At 35.5% G+C, this 16,963-nt stretch overlaps 2 protein-coding genes across 2 annotated transcripts; one reads left to right on the forward strand and one right to left on the reverse strand.

Annotated features, from left to right (window-relative positions):
• Nucleotides 1-4,418: 4,418 nt before the first annotated feature.
• Nucleotides 4,419-7,811, reverse strand: gtsf1 (gametocyte specific factor 1). The gene is made up of 7 exons (XM_042492293.2): nt 7,676-7,811; nt 6,491-6,604; nt 6,064-6,170; nt 5,816-5,942; nt 5,645-5,728; nt 4,812-4,869; nt 4,419-4,709 (listed from the first exon to the last, which is right to left on the reverse strand). The coding sequence occupies exons 2-7, from the start codon at nt 6,573-6,575 to the stop codon at nt 4,628-4,630; spliced, it is 543 nt and encodes a 180-aa protein (XP_042348227.1). The 5' UTR covers nt 6,576-6,604; nt 7,676-7,811; the 3' UTR covers nt 4,419-4,627.
• Nucleotides 7,812-8,588: 777 nt separating this feature from the next.
• Nucleotides 8,589-16,963, forward strand: letmd1 (LETM1 domain containing 1). Its single transcript, XM_042492611.2, has 9 exons — nt 8,589-8,747; nt 10,153-10,295; nt 10,430-10,545; nt 10,771-10,853; nt 11,059-11,239; nt 12,492-12,593; nt 12,714-12,866; nt 12,964-13,060; nt 14,801-16,963. The coding sequence occupies exons 1-9, from the start codon at nt 8,608-8,610 to the stop codon at nt 14,875-14,877; spliced, it is 1,092 nt and encodes a 363-aa protein (XP_042348545.2). The 5' UTR covers nt 8,589-8,607; the 3' UTR covers nt 14,878-16,963.

Consider the following 16,963-nt stretch of genomic DNA (forward strand, 5'->3'; position numbering starts at 1 on the left):
GTGAACAGTGAAACTTGAAATATTGAAATAACAGAGGATATCAAGTTTCGATTGTAACTGACAGTATGCAGTTTTTCTTTGCTTCAGTAGTGTGGCTCCCTCTGACTGTCTTGTGCTCTCAGTCTGGGACAGGATGTACTGAGGATATTTAGTTTCATTTTCTGCTGCTGGTTGGCAGGAGTGCTGAAACGGATTTGGCATTAGATTTCGAGCCAAAGAGGGAAAAAGAGTTTTAGTCAGTGATGCTAATTGCTAGTGATTGCTAATCAATAGCCCTGGCACCATTAATTTTGGATGAAGAAGGTTTGGTCAGACATCTTGAGAGGAAATACAGTCTCTTGCATTGGACAAACACCCAAATCCTTTTTTTTTTTTATTACAGATTAGACTAACATTTCAGTAAGTTTATATGTATAATATCGATATTACCAGAAGTGAAAGGTAACTCAGCTGTACTTATGTGAAGTTTTGAGGTACTTGTACTTGTACTTGAGTATTTCTGTTTTATGCTACTTCATACTTAATGTATTTCAGGGTAAATATTTTACTTTTTACTCAAGTTGCTTTTCAGATTATAAGTTTTCAGACAAAACATATGATCAGTTGACAAAGTATGATCATATTTTACACTATGTGACAGTATATAAAGCAGTATATAATAAGATAACACTGGCAGATGGCATTCTGTATAATGAGTACTTTTAGTTTTAATACTTTTAAGTACATCTTTTTGGTAGTACCTCTGTACTTATTTCAAATGTAAGATTGTTATATGTTGTAGTGGCATTTTAATAGCAGTACTCCTCATTTCATTATCATCTTTTATTTTATTGTATTCTTTTAATTTTTATTTACGTTTTTTTCCATGTTGCCTTGTGTTTCATTTATAACTTAAAGTCTTGATGTACATCAGACACACATCTTTCAAAATAGATTCTACAAGTACATGTCAGTGATAACACCTACAGCAGAAATCGAAGAATATCTTAAGAGCTATTTATATATCTGGCCCAGTGCCATTTTATTTTTATTTTTCAATCATTATCAGATATTAAATCATATTTTACTGGCAGAATCAGCTCCTGCTGGTTTCCTGCAGGTACGACACAATGACTTGTGGGTTCAGTTGGGTACCAGTTAATGTCACAAATTTAGTTCACAGGGGCATAATGTGACATTTAAGCCTCATCAGCGACATATTAAAGAGTTCAAAACTAACATGAGCCTCTCTGTGTCACTCAGCTGATGGATAGTAACAGATATACAGCAGATCTTAGAGGAGGTAACCATTCCTCGATATACACGAGGGCCTTATGTGGCCTCCTGAGACGATGCAAGTCATATTTACGCTCTCTCAAACAACATACATGTGATCTGTTTGCGTTCTTGTGGACTGTGTAAAGAATATCACAGGCTTTTTAGTGATGTAACACACATAGGTGTGTAAGCAACACAAAATGGGGGCAAACACATTTCATGGAATAACATTAGAAATATATAAATTGTTTTGGTTCTCCATATGTTGTTTCTTATTTATTCAAGTTTTACTTATTTATATGGAGTTTTTAGAAGTGTACGTTAACTTTAAGTCTTTGAAAATACACATTTTAATGTGTCATTTCTAGGACTTATTTTGTCTCATTTCTTTTGAACCTTTTTTTATTTTTAACTTTTTTTTTTACATACTTGAGGAAACAGCATTTGTTTGGCAGAAAAGATTTTGCTGAAAATTATTGAGGAAGAATCACAGATTTTTTGTTTTGTAGACACACATACACATGCTGACGTTATGTATAAGAAGTTAAAAGCATGCCAAACACCTTCAATATTGATTGTCTGAAAGGAGCATTGTAGAAGATTTTTAGGGATTTAGTGGCATCCAGTGGTGAAGATTGTAGATTGCAACCAGCTGAAACTTTTTCCAGTTAGAATTTCGTAAGTGTTTATTGTTCTGGGTTTTTTTTACTGTGAGGTGAAGTATACCACAGAGGTTTCTTTCTCTTCAAAACAAACAGGCCAGATGATTAAAATCGGTAAAAAAAAACACACTAAATAAAGCAGTTTCAAATTTTAAAAACTGGTGTTTTTCCAATGCTGCTTGTTGCAGAGGGGTTGCGAACTATAGTGGCCATGGTGAAAACCTGAAAGTCACTATCTAGAGCCAGTGTTTGGTTTGCGATCTCCATAGACTAGGAAATGCTCTGCAGATATAAACATCTAGATTCTATTTTCAGATAGTTATACATTGAAGAAAACATAGATATTATATTATATTCAATTTCAGCCAGTATTTCCCCTTAAAATCTGCACGCTGGGCCTTTAAATTATGTAGGACCTCTGCTCTCAGGAGAGCAGTACTCGTGCTCGTACTCTGCTCAGAGGACTCGTATCTCATTCTTACAGACAGTGACAGGGCGGCACAGAGGCCCGTCTGAACACTTCTAATAATAGCCACAACTAAAATAGCCAGTCATCACATGAAATCAATAATGCCACTTAGATATGACAGAGTGCTCTGGCTGGCCGGCCTCCTTATCCCGTATCACCCATAACACTCAGGTCACTCAGTTTGTACCTGGAGACATTTTCTTGTCAACTGCCCAGTGGTAGAATTACATTCACACAAGTATGGGACTTAAGTACTAACATGAGGTACTTGTACTTAAGTCTTTTATTTTCATGACACTCTTTACTTCAACTCCACTACATTTCAGAGGGAAATACTATTCTTTTTACTTATAGAACATTGTGTCTTAAATTGAGTTACCCAGCAGTTAATAATACAAGTACAGCTGAAAAAAAAAAGCTGATTGACAGAAAAATTAATTGGCAACACTTTGTTGTTACCGTTTCAAAGATGTACAAATTTTGCACAAAAAAGTAAGTTATTATTATTTATATATATATATATATATATATATATATATATATATATATATATATATATATATATATATATATATATATATATATATATATATATGTACATTAATATATAGGCGCTACATCAATCAAAAGGAGATTCAAAGACGTGTTTGGGTTGACATATACTGCCTCCCAGTGGTCAATAAGTGTCATTACTGTGTTTTAACAGCTGCTTTCAGTGCTCCAGTGAAGCCTACAGATGGACTCTAGTCTATTATAATTCAGCATAAATTTAAAAAAAAAATGTGAGTCAAACACCAAATAATATTTTGTAGAATAGGCCTGTGTATGTATATATTTCCAGTGTTGGGGAGTTGCAAACTCATGCAATTAAACTCGGAGCTTAATTTCGCAGTGGCGCTGGTAGTTAAACCAGATTCCTATCAGCAGTCATTCAGGTAGTTAATTTACTTAGGACATTTTTTCCTATAGTAAACTATTAAAATTTTCAATACATTTGCATACAAATTAATTAAGCTCACCTGTGACCATCATTTGGCTATGGTTTATAAAGTTCATAATCTAAATAAGTAAAACTAAACTTAAATATATTAGGTGTCAATTAGTCTCAAGCATTGATTATTGCTATTCATTAACAAATATTCAGAAAAGTTTTTGCATGCTATTTAACAAGATACCTCACTAATGGGGTAATCCTGCTCAGTGCAACCTGGTCAGTTAGTTGACCGCTTGGTCAACTGCAAATTTAGTCAATGTAATACTGACTTGAAACCTCCAACATTTTTGTGCAATAATAATTCAGCTGTGCAGTGTAACAACTGTACAATACTCACTATTCTGCTCTTGCATTTATATGTTGCACTTGTGTACAATGCACATATTTACATGGTTCACATACTTCATTTATTGCTATTTCTTACTTTATTTTTATAATATACTTATTTAGATATTACAAGTTGGTACTGTACGCAGTTGTCATATATTGTAGCATAGTGCACTCTCAATTTCTCCATGTTCATAGTATAAAAGCAGTTTTTTTTCAGCCTGGAAATCAGTAAAGTTTTCTGAATCTGAATACTTCCCATCCTGGACTCTACTTTATGAAAGGCAGCTGTCCGACTGATGGATGCAAATAACTGAGTGGCAAATTTTGTATTATATTTTGTTATAATTTTACATTATGTGTATATTACTCATTTGATTTTTTCTTGTTTTACAAAGTAGTTTAAACTTTTTTATTTTTATTTTGCTTTAACAAAACTATATTTCTCCCTCGCGTAGTTCTGCTGTAGTTCAATTTCTCCCAGTGCAAATTAATTGGTTAGTTTCTATTTTGTGAAAGCTCCGTTTCACGTCTTTTCCAATTTCTGTTCCCTTAAATTTTGTAAGTCACTGAGCCTCAATAGACTATCTTTCTAAAAGCACATTAAAGGGAAAGCACAGTCCCATCCTAAGATTTTGCCAAACTGCTATTATTAAGTCCTGCGCATTACACATGATTATTTAAATTCTTATTATCAGAACTACAGAAATTATTTGAACCAAACACTTTTAATGAACTAGCACACAATGTTCAACCAGTGCCATTTGAACCAGTGGGGAATACAAGGCTCGTGTGTAAATGCCACTAAAATGCCCGAGAACAACTTCAAAATTTCAAACGCTTAAGAACAAATTAAAAAAACATGCATGCATGCAATAAGCCTACACTCAGTTCTATTGAGTATACAGTAAAAATCCTTTATATGTCCATGGACCATGGGAGGCTGTTAGGAGTCCTAAAACTTGGACCAAGGTTGTTGGTGGGCTTCGCCGTCTCCACTCTGCAGAGAAACAAGACAAAATGACAGTTAAAAAACAAAAAAATATATATGCACCAATGAGAGTCGGGAGCTTGTGCTGACTGTGTGGAGCCGACCACTTACCTTTGATTCAGGGACGTGGTTACACCCCAAACAAATGGAGCAGCATTATCATCAGCCTCTGCAAGACAAATACTTTGTCAGCTCTGCACACAAATTCCATGTGTTCAAAGTCTGATTCAGAGTACACAAAGGCAAGAAAATATTTTTTATTGCAATATTTCAAATGCGAGCACTGGTTGTTACTTTCAGATATAGTTAAGACATTTTGGGAAACACTCCATATAGCATTCAGCAGAAAAGCAGTGGTAGAGTGCTGGTGAATGCTTCATCCCTGTGTTTCACAAAAAAGCTCTTCCAGACATACTGCGCTTGAGTTTGTTTCCATGACAACAGTATTTTGAAACTAATGTTAGCTCTGTAGCTAATTTAATGCTACATAACCCTGAGCAAAGTGGTTTTATTTTCTTTCAAAAATGAGAAAAAGGCAACTTAGCAAGAAATGTCCCGCGAATTACAAAAATAAACAGCCTTAGAAAATTATTTTAAAAGCTAGGAAAAAATGTCCATAAAACTATATTTATAATTATAACAGAATTACTTTTTAAACACTTTTTCCAATTAATTTCCTTGTTTTTGCCTTTCCTTTTTTCTTGTTAATTTTTCTTTTCTGCAAAAGACTGCACACTAGATTACGCTCCCATTAAAATTTAAAATAAATAATAAAGACCATTTAGCTTAAAACGTCACCTCAGTGGAAATTAAATTAAATAATTATTGGAGCATAATCTAGTGTGTGTACTTTGTTTTTTTCTTTTCCTGTGTTATCTCTTGTCCAGCACCTGGTCTTTTTGTCATCTGGATGCGCGTAGAGTTTGTTGTGGTTATTTAAATACCTGTATCCCAGTCTTCAGTCATGTTTGGGTTCACCCAAGTGCTGACTGGCACCTGTAATTTGCAGTGTTCGTTTGGATATTCACCTGTAAACAGCACAACTCAACTCAGAAACACAGAAAGCACGCATCGACTCTGCGGAGCAAAAAGATGTTACTGAGCGATAATTTTACCATCTTCAATTTCCAGAGAAATTCTGTCCTCACAGGTTTCAGTGTGGTATGCCAGCTCATGTTTGGGAACCAGGTGGCGAGCGTTAAAGGGGCAGGTTCTTAGCTCGCTGGCCAGTTTCGGGTGATTCTACATCAGCGTGAGAGAGAGAAAAAAATCTAAGTTAAATTATGTATGATGTCCATGTAAATCTACAGTCTGTTTTCCACACCTGCTGGTGTTAGCTGCAACAAACAAACAGTCAGCTCACCTTCCTGCACTTAATAAGATGGTAAGGGAAGCGGCAGGCCCGGATCTGGTGGTTCTTGTCAAAAGGGCACTGCATTAGTCTATCCGGGTCACACTTTCCTTTCTCATCTTTAAAATCAGAGAAGAACAAATAAGTACATTGCAAACCTGGAGCAACATCACTTTTCTCGTGCTGCTCTCAGATGCCTTTTACAAGTATTTGACCTTTGAACCCTGAGCAAAGTGATGTGTTTTCTTTTGAAAAACAAGGGAAAAAGGCAATGAGTAACTTAAAAAGAGATGTTGCAAAATAATTCTGATATTTAGAATTATTATTTTTTAAGCTGAGAAAAATTCACTGGGCTGCTACAACATTTAATCCACCAATATTTACTAAAAAAGAAGAAATCTAAAATGTTAAAAATGTGGAAGAATGTCTTTAGTTTTACCTATTTCCTCTGTCAACTGTGCTCTCTCCTCAGAGGCCGTCTTGCATGGACCGCTGGTGGATCCAAATCTGATGGTGGTCGCCATTTCTTGCTGGGATTTACTGAGGACAGCAACTGAGGAGATCAAAACTACAGGTCAGGTTAAGATGAATTGCACAAAACAAAACAAAAGAATGTTGACAAGAATTTAGAAAAAAAAAATTGTGACAAGTTGCTAGATGCACATGCAGAATTTAAAAAAATGAGGAAACACAGCAGCCAATGAGATGATTCATCTGCAGGATTCTCTCCAACAGGTGTTCCAAATTTATCAGTCACCTCAAAGTGTTTGTTTATTGGAGTAGGTTTGTTTTGAACATTACACCAAAAACATCTGGTTTAAGAATTTAATGCAAAAATTAAAGTAAAATTAAAAAATCAATCAGGATCATTGGGTCTACTTAATGCTCAGTTGCTGATATGTATGTTAAGTTGTAAATTTTCCTGTAGCTCTAGTTTTAGTAGGGTTGTTTTTAACAACATATAAACAGTTGTTTTAACATATATTTGATATTTTGTCATTTTCTGTTGCTTTGGGGTGGGATAACAGTTTTTCATCTTGTTTTTATATATTTACATATTCAGATATATATAAAAAATGTCAAACCAAATCTCGAATCTAGGTAGCAGGTATTTATTTCTATTTTTTTTAAATTGTGACTAATGAGGTGAAAAAATCTACTAATACTACTACTAACAATCTACTAATTTAAAGTGTTTTCTCTTCTGAGAGGGAGAAAAGGACAGGGAAACGCTATTTTAAGTTAGTAACAATTTACCCACCCCAAAAAACCCTTAAATTTGATTAATTTTAGCGCCTGTACATATTAGTTGTAGTCTAAATTACGGTGCACCACGCCACAGGTTTGCAATAAAGGTTTGGCGATCAGGCGCCAACATTAAACGTCACATAAATGTATTAAACTAATAACCGCGTTTTAAAATTCATATACACAGTTTGAGGCTCTTTAAATTTAAGCTTTACTGGGAAAATCAGTGCAAGCCAAAAGTTAGCAAGTCGCTAAAGTTTGCAAATAAAATGAGTAACTGTAATAAAGGTAATTCAGGTTACCTGAGCTCAGTTTATCATCGGAAATACTAAAGTTAAAGTTTATAAAGTTGTAAAGAGTTACACCGAGAAATCACCTCACGGTCGTTTTTCCTTCTTTTCTTGCAGCTGGTGGTCAGCGCGAGACTAATCGATAACTTTCTTGCCCTGCCCCCGAGCAACTTTAAGTCAATCTCACGAGGTCACGTGACTTCCGGTTCAAACAATTCTAAAAGTGACGTCACATCGTTACATTCCCGTTACTTTAGTCGTTACTAATATCTGAAGATGTGCATTAAAGAAAAATTACATCTTCTGTGTTAAGTGGTGGAGGAAACTCTCAAATAATTCACTCAACCCTTAAATAGGCAGGCACAAATAAATGTAAAATTAATTAATTGCCATTTTCTCATGTAACTAGGCTAAAATAACATGATTTTAGGTTGTGTGTGTGTTTTTTTTAATGCGTAACCTTTAGTTTCCAAAGTAAAAATTGTATCTCCCAACACACATTGCCTGTTTAGAGTATACATTTAACACTTTCCTTTTATTCAATATTTCAAATGTTTCACCTTTTTAAAACATTTTATTAACAATATTTTTCTACTTCTTTTATGTTTTGTGTAATACGTTTTTAAAAAGTGAAAAAAACAACAACCCCTGAATTATACTCTACAACAAATGGTGACTGCGCCCGCCTGAGGTGGTATGAGTAACCGCACCTTCAAAAGTGTTACAAACATCATAAATACACACAATGTGGCCCTTTAAAAATATATATGTAAATACGCATATATTAACACACAAAGTAATCTTTGAATTATGACCATACATTTGCATGTGTCACATATACATATAAAATTTGTTCAGATTTTGAAGGTTTAAATACTTGTGAAGTTGTCTGAACTCAGCACAAGGGTTAAAATAGCAATACTCCTTTATGAGGACAAGTCCATTACGTATACATCAGACATTACGGTAAAGGAACAGCTTTTGGCTTTGCGGTGTATGAGCGTCATTACGGCAACGTATGCGGAACTTGACCGCATCAAACATGGCGCTGTCCTGCTCCAGCCTGTGTAGCCATTTGTCTTTGACCCGACTGTGTGGTCTCAGGACGAACAGGATAACAAATGGCCTTTACTCCCCTTATGTGTCCTGTCAGTCCAGGTATGTTTAAAACTCTTTATGTGTCACATGTCCGCTAATTTTCAGTAGCATCTCCCTGAAACCGATGCTAGCTTCAGCTCGCTGCCCATCAGGATGCGCCCAACCATTAATGTCTGATAAACATTTAGACACACATTTCATGGTCTAAAATGAGTTATCTATTTTATTATTAAGTCGTGGTACTCTGTAATGTCATGGGTGTGTGTTTTACTCAAAACTACATTTGTTTTATGTCGTTAATGTGTTTAAACACCCAATAATGGAGATGATTTCCGCCTTTTAATTCATTCAAATTAGGGACTGTTGTTTATTTATGAGAGGGAAGGTGGTGGCTGGTGTGTGACTTGTCCTTTTTTTCCACACTCTTCTTTTTCTTAATCCTCCTCGAGGCTACATATGTGTTTCATTGAGCGTCTCTCGGTGACTTAGGAAATATGGCAAAAAAGGCATGACTCTCCTAGTATCGTAAATTATTTGTTATATTCTAATAACTTACCTTTTGATGATTGAAAGTTGAAAGTTGAAGACAAAATCCTGCCCGCAGTTGAAAATAACTCAGTCTTTCACTCTTGCAGTGCATACTAGTTAGTTAGTGCAAATGGTATATTTTGGGCAACAATTAGACATAGAGTAAAGTGATTTTAATGAAATATTACTATTTCAGCTCAGATTTGGTTATGTTTTTTGTCTGATGGATGAGTTTATGCCACATTATGTGTTCAAAGACTGTCATAAATTTGAAAATCCAGTGATAATCTGTTTTATTTTCTATGATAAATGGTGTAATTTTGGTGTCTTTGGGTTCAGGTGGCATGTTTTCTTTAAATATTGGCTGTAAAATAATTTAAAGCCTGACTGCTTTATCGGTTAGCCAGTTTTATTGGCTGATGTTGACCCATCACAGATATATCCATCAGCTTACATGTTGTGCAGTATGCATGATATGTAAAGTTCATTTGTAACAGACAATGATACAGAAAAAAATAAAAGTAATTTTAAATTATCACATTCCCAATTGAATTTACTGTCTCAGTGCACTGATGTTAGTTTTGACAATAAAATCTACTGTTAACTGGTAAAATATTAGTATTTAATGACCATATCTGAGGAGCAATGACAATGCATGATGCATTTATATAAAATATTATAAATCGATATATCAATATCAAACTTTTTTTACTCACCAATATTGGTATCCAAAAAAATCTAATATTGGTCGGGCTCTACAAAATACAGCCATTTAAAGTTGTCTTCCCCTCCCTTAAGCCAAAATAAAAAACATAAGGCCCTCCACAGTGCTTAAAAAAATATTTGACATACCTCCCGTCTTATAAATCACAAACAGTCCCCTGCTGATCTTTTTTTAGTTGGACAGAAATAATTAATGTTCACCTGTTCTCTTCAGGCTACCCCTGTGCAGACACTACTCGTCCTCCAAAGTTAGACGAGGTATTGGTCGATATATCCAGAAGCTAAATACCAAGTATGAAGGTTTCCTCAAAAGGCGGTTTCCTCGCTTCTATCAGCTCTATCACACGTTTGTGGAAGGTAAGATCATCTCTTAACTCACCTCTGACGTCCTCAGCACTGTATTACGAACATTTTATACTGAAGATACTTTCCGTTTTGTAAATGTTTTGTTATTTCTGGTCATCATAAACATAATTTTTTAATCATTGCAGGATTCAAGCTTCTGTTCCGAGATGCCAAAGAGGTGCGGAGGATAAAAGCAAAAATGTTCTCTGATGGCGTGCAGGTCAAGGATTTGCCCTACAGGGAGATGGAGAAGCTCAGACAGGTCGGTCTCCTCCACCACCATTAAAACATACAAAATATTGTCACATTTATTATGGCGGTTGAGCTGCCACCTCGTCCATCTTTACGTGCAGTCTGTAGTTAAATCAGATTAAATCAAACGTCTCATCAGCATTTTCATGTAATACTTTGCCTTTAATGTTTAATTTCAGCTTTGTCATGTTTTTCATCTCACGGCAGCTTCACTGACTTTGCATTTCTTTCACAGTTTCGCAGAGACATGATCAAGGCCATTCCTCTGGTGGTGATATCCATCCCTCCGTTTGCCAACTACCTGGTTTTTGTCTTGATGTGAGTTACTTTGAAAAACCACTCAGTCGTCACCTTTTGATTCACATTCAGCAAAGCATGCGGAAATGATTGGTAGTCGTGTTCATTCACGTCCCTCTTAAATATGACTGTGTTCCATCATGTCTTGGGCTCGTTGATACATATTTTACCGCCCCTCTATGTGTCCCTCCTCGCTCTGCTTTCATCCCCTCCTCTTCACTTCCAGGTACTTTTTCCCCCGGCAGGTCCTGATCCCTCACTTCTGGACTCCAAAGCAGCGGGTGGAGTTTCAGGCGTTGTACCATTCCCTCAGGGTGCAGCACCACCAGCCAGTCCTCAAAGGGCTCGAGAACGCACAGGTCAAAGACGGACACCTCCAGAGTCGCCTGAAGGACCTGTGTGCTAAGGTAAGTCAGAAATGTTTAGCGATAGGAATACAGTATTATGATGAGGAGGTATGTGATAACATGCAGAATGGTTTGTATCTCTGCACAGTTTTACCATCTGCTCTCGTGTAACAACTGTTTAAATAAATGAATGAAACAAATTCACAGTGTATAAAATCACATGTACAAAAGTTTAGTGTGACTGGATCAAGCTGAATAGGGATCAGACTGAATATTAATATTATAACTTTAAAAAGACGTGATTAATGTGTTTTATCATTTGAAACATTTTACTGTTTATCTGGCTGAGATGGTATCAGTCTCTACTCATATATATACAGCTGTGAAGGTGAATCTAGTGTTTTCCAGGAAGAGTCGGCACATCCAAAAAACCATAAGATACATCTGAGAGGCTGTGAGATGATTAATGAGAGAGCAAAGAAAAAAAGTTGTATTCTTTGGACTTTTCTCTAATCTTTGTGTATTTGTGTAATGCTAAATTTTTTTCCCTCTTTTGGCCTCAAACAGTCATGAGATGAAGTTATCTGTAAAGTTTAGAGGAGAAATTTCTCTTTGTTGGAGCTCATTGAAACCACCAGACTTTCTTTGTATTTTATGAACTCATCATAGTAACTAATAGCTATAGAAACAAGAAATTGACCCCTCAAAAAGAATTAAAAAAATATATATATGTATAACTTTGTCAGCACAATTTTAAATATTAAAATATTGTAAATATTATTTTTCAACTAATTTTGAGGTCATTTTCTTGTCAACTTTTTCTAATTTCTTTAAGTTTGTGGGACATTTCTTGCCAAGTTGGTCATTGTCCATGACCCCCATGTTTTTTAAAGAAATCAAACCAATTTGTGCAGGTTTAAAAAGGTTAAGTACAAATGTGTAATTAAAGTTAAAGTATTTCAAAATGTCACTTATGTAAGTATACTTGGTTACTTTCCACCACTGGTAATGGAACATGGCTGATATATATCTGACCTGACACTTGATCAAAATACATTTTAATAATGCAGCCAGCTGGAAAGATTTTTAATTATATAATCACAAAAATACACAATTTATCTGAAATTAAAAAAGACTAAACGGCCATATAATGTCATTTAGGTAATTTATATTGTTACTCATTTTAAATGAACACTACTAACCCTTAAACACACATAACTCTCCATGTTTGCATGTATAAATAAAACAACAAGTTAAACCTGTTTTCATTATTCCATCTATGTGGAATAAACTTGAGTTTCTACATTTTCAGGTGCAAAGTGGAGAAAACCCCAAAGTGTCTGAAATCCTTGCCGTTCGCAGCCTGTTTTCTGGACCTCCTCTGGGTATAAAGAGGATGAGCGTGGCTCAGATGGTGAGTAACACCCTCCACTCTCCACTAACTTCCTGCACAAACACTCGTTCAGTTAACACGAAATACAAAATTCTCGGTGAACCCGGACACCATTTTTCGGCTGTCCTCCCGTCTAATCAGAGACACATCAGTCCGCTGCTCTTCCTGACGCCGCACCTTCCGGGTTTCCTGATTGGCCGCCGGCTGAGCAGCCACGGCCTGGAGCTGCTCCAGCTGGACCGGGCCCTCAGCAGGCTGGGCCCTCAGCAGCTGAGTGACTCTGAACTCAGACAGGTCAGTCACACTTCATGTTCGCTGCCCAGATATGATTTATATGATGTATTTATCTGTGAGCTGCATCACAAATATAGAAATATTTTTCTGTTTTCAGGCTTGTTACGTCAGGGGCCTCAGTTCTCACAGTCTCAACACTAACCAGTGTCGCGAGTGGTTATCCCAGTGGCTTCAGGTGTCCTCCTCACTCAAAGGTATTTCCATTTTACTGCGCCCTCAATCTCATATATGATGATGAGGATAAATATTTTAATAATCCTTCACAGGATATTATATTTGTTACGCCGGTTCATTCAGCTAACCTCTCACAAGCACAAATAACATAAAAGCACATCTGTTATTATTCACAGGAAAAAAAGAATCTTAAAAATAAATACTAAATAATAAATAATAAAAAAATACTCACTTTAAAAAAATATCCAATAATAACAGATACTATGTAATGTATAAAATTTCTTTAAAAAAAGTCTCATGGCAGCAGGCAGAAAAGTCTCTGCAGCGTTTAGTCCTGCAACCCTGTTGACATTTCAGCTTTATCAAGTATGTAAAGGAATAGTTCAGAGTTATTTGCTTTCTTGATGAGAACATTAATGCCACTCTCATATTTGTACTGTAGATTTAAAGTTACAGTGAGCGTAGCTTTAAGAGACAGGAAAACAGCTTGCCTGGGTCAGCTTACTAGCACCTCTAAAACTCACAAAATAACATATTATGACTTATTTGTTTAATCTGAACAAAGTTTAAATGACAGTTTGTGGTTTTAAAGGTCTAGTGTGTAGGATTAAGTGGCTTCTAGCAGTGAGGCTGCAGATTGCAACCAACTGAAACTCCTCCTGTGCACCAAACATGCAAGAAAAACACCTTGGCCAACACGAAAAATACGAACAGTGCTTTCTAGAGCCAGCATTTTGGGTTTGTCCGTTCTGGGCTACTGTAGAAAACAACATGGCGGACTCTGTGGAAGAGGACCTGCTCCATATGTAGATATAAACAGCTCATTATAAGGTAACAAAAACAAAACAGTTCTTATTTTCAGGTGAATATAAAGTAAAGAAAACATAGTTATGAATACTATATGCCATTTCTGCAAATGTATTTCCCTGAATCCTAAACACTGGACCTATGAGGGGAATTATGTATTTTTTTGGGGCTATCTTCCCATTTTTAGTCTTTATACAAAGCCAAGCCCAGCTTCATATTTAAGAGAGTATGCCACCGATTTAGAGTCGTACTCCAACTAAATTGTCAGTCTTGCGTTGAACAGTTAAAGATCTTAATCAATGAAGCACCATCAGAAATATTGTGTTTTTTATTACATGCTTCATTTCCCCCTGCCAATACCTGGTGCCTACATTACCCATGATGCACTTGTAGTTTTCAGAGCAATCCAATGCTGACTTGAAAGAACACTTCACCCCCCCAAATAATCATATGTACATAGATTCCTCACCCTGTGTTGCGTTTAATTCATGAAGAAAACTTTGCCTCTGGTGCACGAAAAATCCAAAAATGGATAAAATTCCAGATGGAGTAAAAGGGGTCCACGTTTAACAACAGCAAAATGGTATCAAAACATCTGTTTACAAACTCTCACACAGCTTGTGCGGTACAGAATATAAGTTTGTATTAGTCGTATGCGCTGAACTTCCCTAACACATGCATTTTCACTAAAACGTTACCATTTTAAACACTTCTGCATAAACAGTCTCATGCACGGATGAGTAATGCACATTCACTGTTTATGCAAAAGTGTTTTTAAAAAGCTTTATTTGAGTTATGTAGCATTACTCCATAAAACCATCAATGTGGAGAATCAATCTTCTCATCTCTCTGCCAAAATGCCAAAACTATTCCTTTACACTTATCTTTAAACATGTCTTTTGTAGTCTAAAATGTCATTGTATTTTATGCCTGTCTTGTTTAATTTTCTGCAGACTCAGAAGTGTCACTGCTTTTGCACAGCATTGTATTTCTGTCTGCCAATTACCCGAGCGGAGCCAGCCGACACTGACAGGAAGCCTGAGGCAAGCTGCTTTTGCGATTATGTTCTCTTACTTGCACTGGGCAGCACAACTTCCCGTTAGGGTTGTCAACATCTCCTTTTTGCCAAAGTGGGGGGGGGGGTTAAAGTGTTCCTGGTAAGATTATAAGATTAAAGAAAAAAAAAAGTTGTAGTCTAAATTTGCAGCAGGTTTGCAGTTAAAACGATCACTTTAATTCTAGACGCCACAGAACTGCAAATTATCCGGTTAATTCTTCTGAAAAATTGAATGAATAATTAATGTTTTTATCAGAGGGGGCGGTATGGAATTGGATTTCATGAATGAGGACAATGAGACAGGCGTATTTTGACTTAAAAATCTTCCTTTGTGGAATTCTCATGTATTTCAGACCGTCACGAGGGACTTAAATTGATTTTGATGCATTGAACTATTACAAAAGGTGATGTTGAGGTAATCTGATTACTTATCGCTGTATTTTCAGCTTGTTACCACTGTTGAGCTCAGGCTTGTCATTTGTTTACTTCTAAGCTAATGCATCATTACACGGCTACAAAGACACGCAGGGAACAAAGAGGATATTGTTGAGTAAAAGTGCAGCAGCACATTGTGTCCTGTTAATAATTCACTGGTGTAATGGTACAAACGTTCGGACTCATTCCACATAAAAATACACATAAAGTCACTCGTATGTGGGCGTCTTAAGTGTTTATATATTCACAGCAAGCGCATCCTGTAGCTTCTCATACATTTACCTCAATATGTGCTAAGCTTTTTGTTTTACAATAACACTGGTCAAATTGGAATTTTGTGTCTCAAGAGAAGAAAATAGTTTTGTCAAATATGGAAAAACAAAAACAATCAGTTGGTTACACAATGGGGTCCTTTAAAAGCAAAATTTACATTAAAAAAGCCGAATTAGTTTGTAGTTTGTTTTTGCAAAGACATTTAAGTCTGTTTGGGTGTCAATAAGCTAAGGGGGACCAAATATACCATTATATACTTTTTTTAAATCAATAAATGACTCAATAAATAAATAATTGAAATAATAAAGAAAGAAATCTATAAATTCTCAATTATCTAATAAATAATGCACTTTTATTTTTTAAATAAATGAATTAATTCTCAGACTTAAAAAAAAGTATTTATTTATTTGACAAATTATCTATTTATGTAATTGTTTGTATGTATTATGTATTAAGCTTTTCTTGCAATTTCTGGTTATGACCAGGAGGTCTGCTCAGTGGCCTGTATTGCTGCCTCAGACAAGTAAAATCGATCTGTGAACTCTTATTGATTAACCAATGGCTGTTGAGTGACACATGAAGACATGCCGCCTTTATAACCATATACAGAAATGAAGAAATACATAAAGCAGAAAATAATTAAATACGGAAATAAATGAATACAGATATTAATAAAAAAGAGAAATAAATGTTGAAACAAATGAAGTGGGAAATAATTAAATACAAAACTAAATAAATGCATACAAAATAATTTGTCAAATAAATGAATGTCATTTATTTATCTATTTCTAAAAATAAATCTGCATATTTATTAGATAATGGAAACTTTAATTTCTACATTTTGTTCTTCTTTATTGCAATTATTTTTTTAGAGTCATTTTAAAAAAAGTATGGAAGATTTGGTCCTCCATAAGAAGCTGAACTTATTCTGGTAGATTAATGTCCTTTTTTTGTGTGCAGCGCAGCATTTACAAGCTGTCTGAAAAGAATTGTGACGGCACTTTACTTTATTGTTTACTTGATGTTTTCTTGCTTTGGAGGCTTAAAATGACATTATAACTTATCCTGGTCAGACCACCAACAGCAGCGCAGAATTTCACTCAAACAGCACGAAGAGGAACGTATGCTGGCGTTTGGTATTGTAAAGAGTAAAATAGGAACTGTCATTTGCTTCCTGTGCCTTTTGCAAGGGTTGGCACAACACTCCTAAAATATGAGTCGCAAAAGCTATTTTCTGTTAAAGATTTTTAAATAAATATATGATATTATTTGCTCAAAAGGTTTTGAATATTGTGCCAATATTAAGCGCGATGTAATGGAACTGTGTCTGAAATAAATGCCTTTTACGGTG

Source organism: Plectropomus leopardus, chromosome 9 (assembly GCF_026936395.1).
Source record: "Plectropomus leopardus strain MGB_pleo_1.0 chromosome 9, ASM2693639v1, whole genome shotgun sequence".
NCBI classification, from domain to species: domain Eukaryota; kingdom Metazoa; phylum Chordata; class Actinopteri; order Perciformes; family Serranidae; genus Plectropomus; species Plectropomus leopardus.

Bases quoted from the DNA above. Each gene is read 5' to 3' on its own strand.
- letmd1 (XM_042492611.2), top strand. From the start codon at position 8,608: ATGCGGAACTTGACCGCATCAAACATGGCGCTGTCCTGCTCCAGCCTG. The intron at 11,240-12,491 runs GTAAGTCAGAAA...CTACATTTTCAG, and splicing joins TGAAGGACCTGTGTGCTAAG to GTGCAAAGTGGAGAAAACCC. The intron at 13,061-14,800 runs GTATTTCCATTT...AATTTTCTGCAG, and splicing joins GGTGTCCTCCTCACTCAAAG to ACTCAGAAGTGTCACTGCTT.
- gtsf1 (XM_042492293.2), bottom strand. From the start codon at position 6,575: ATGGCGACCACCATCAGATTTGGATCCACCAGCGGTCCATGCAAGACG. The intron at 6,171-6,490 runs GTAAAACTAAAG...CTGATTTTAAAG, and splicing joins ACAGTTGACAGAGGAAATAG to ATGAGAAAGGAAAGTGTGAC. The intron at 4,710-4,811 runs GTAAGTGGTCGG...GTTTCTCTGCAG, and splicing joins ACCACGTCCCTGAATCAAAG to AGTGGAGACGGCGAAGCCCA.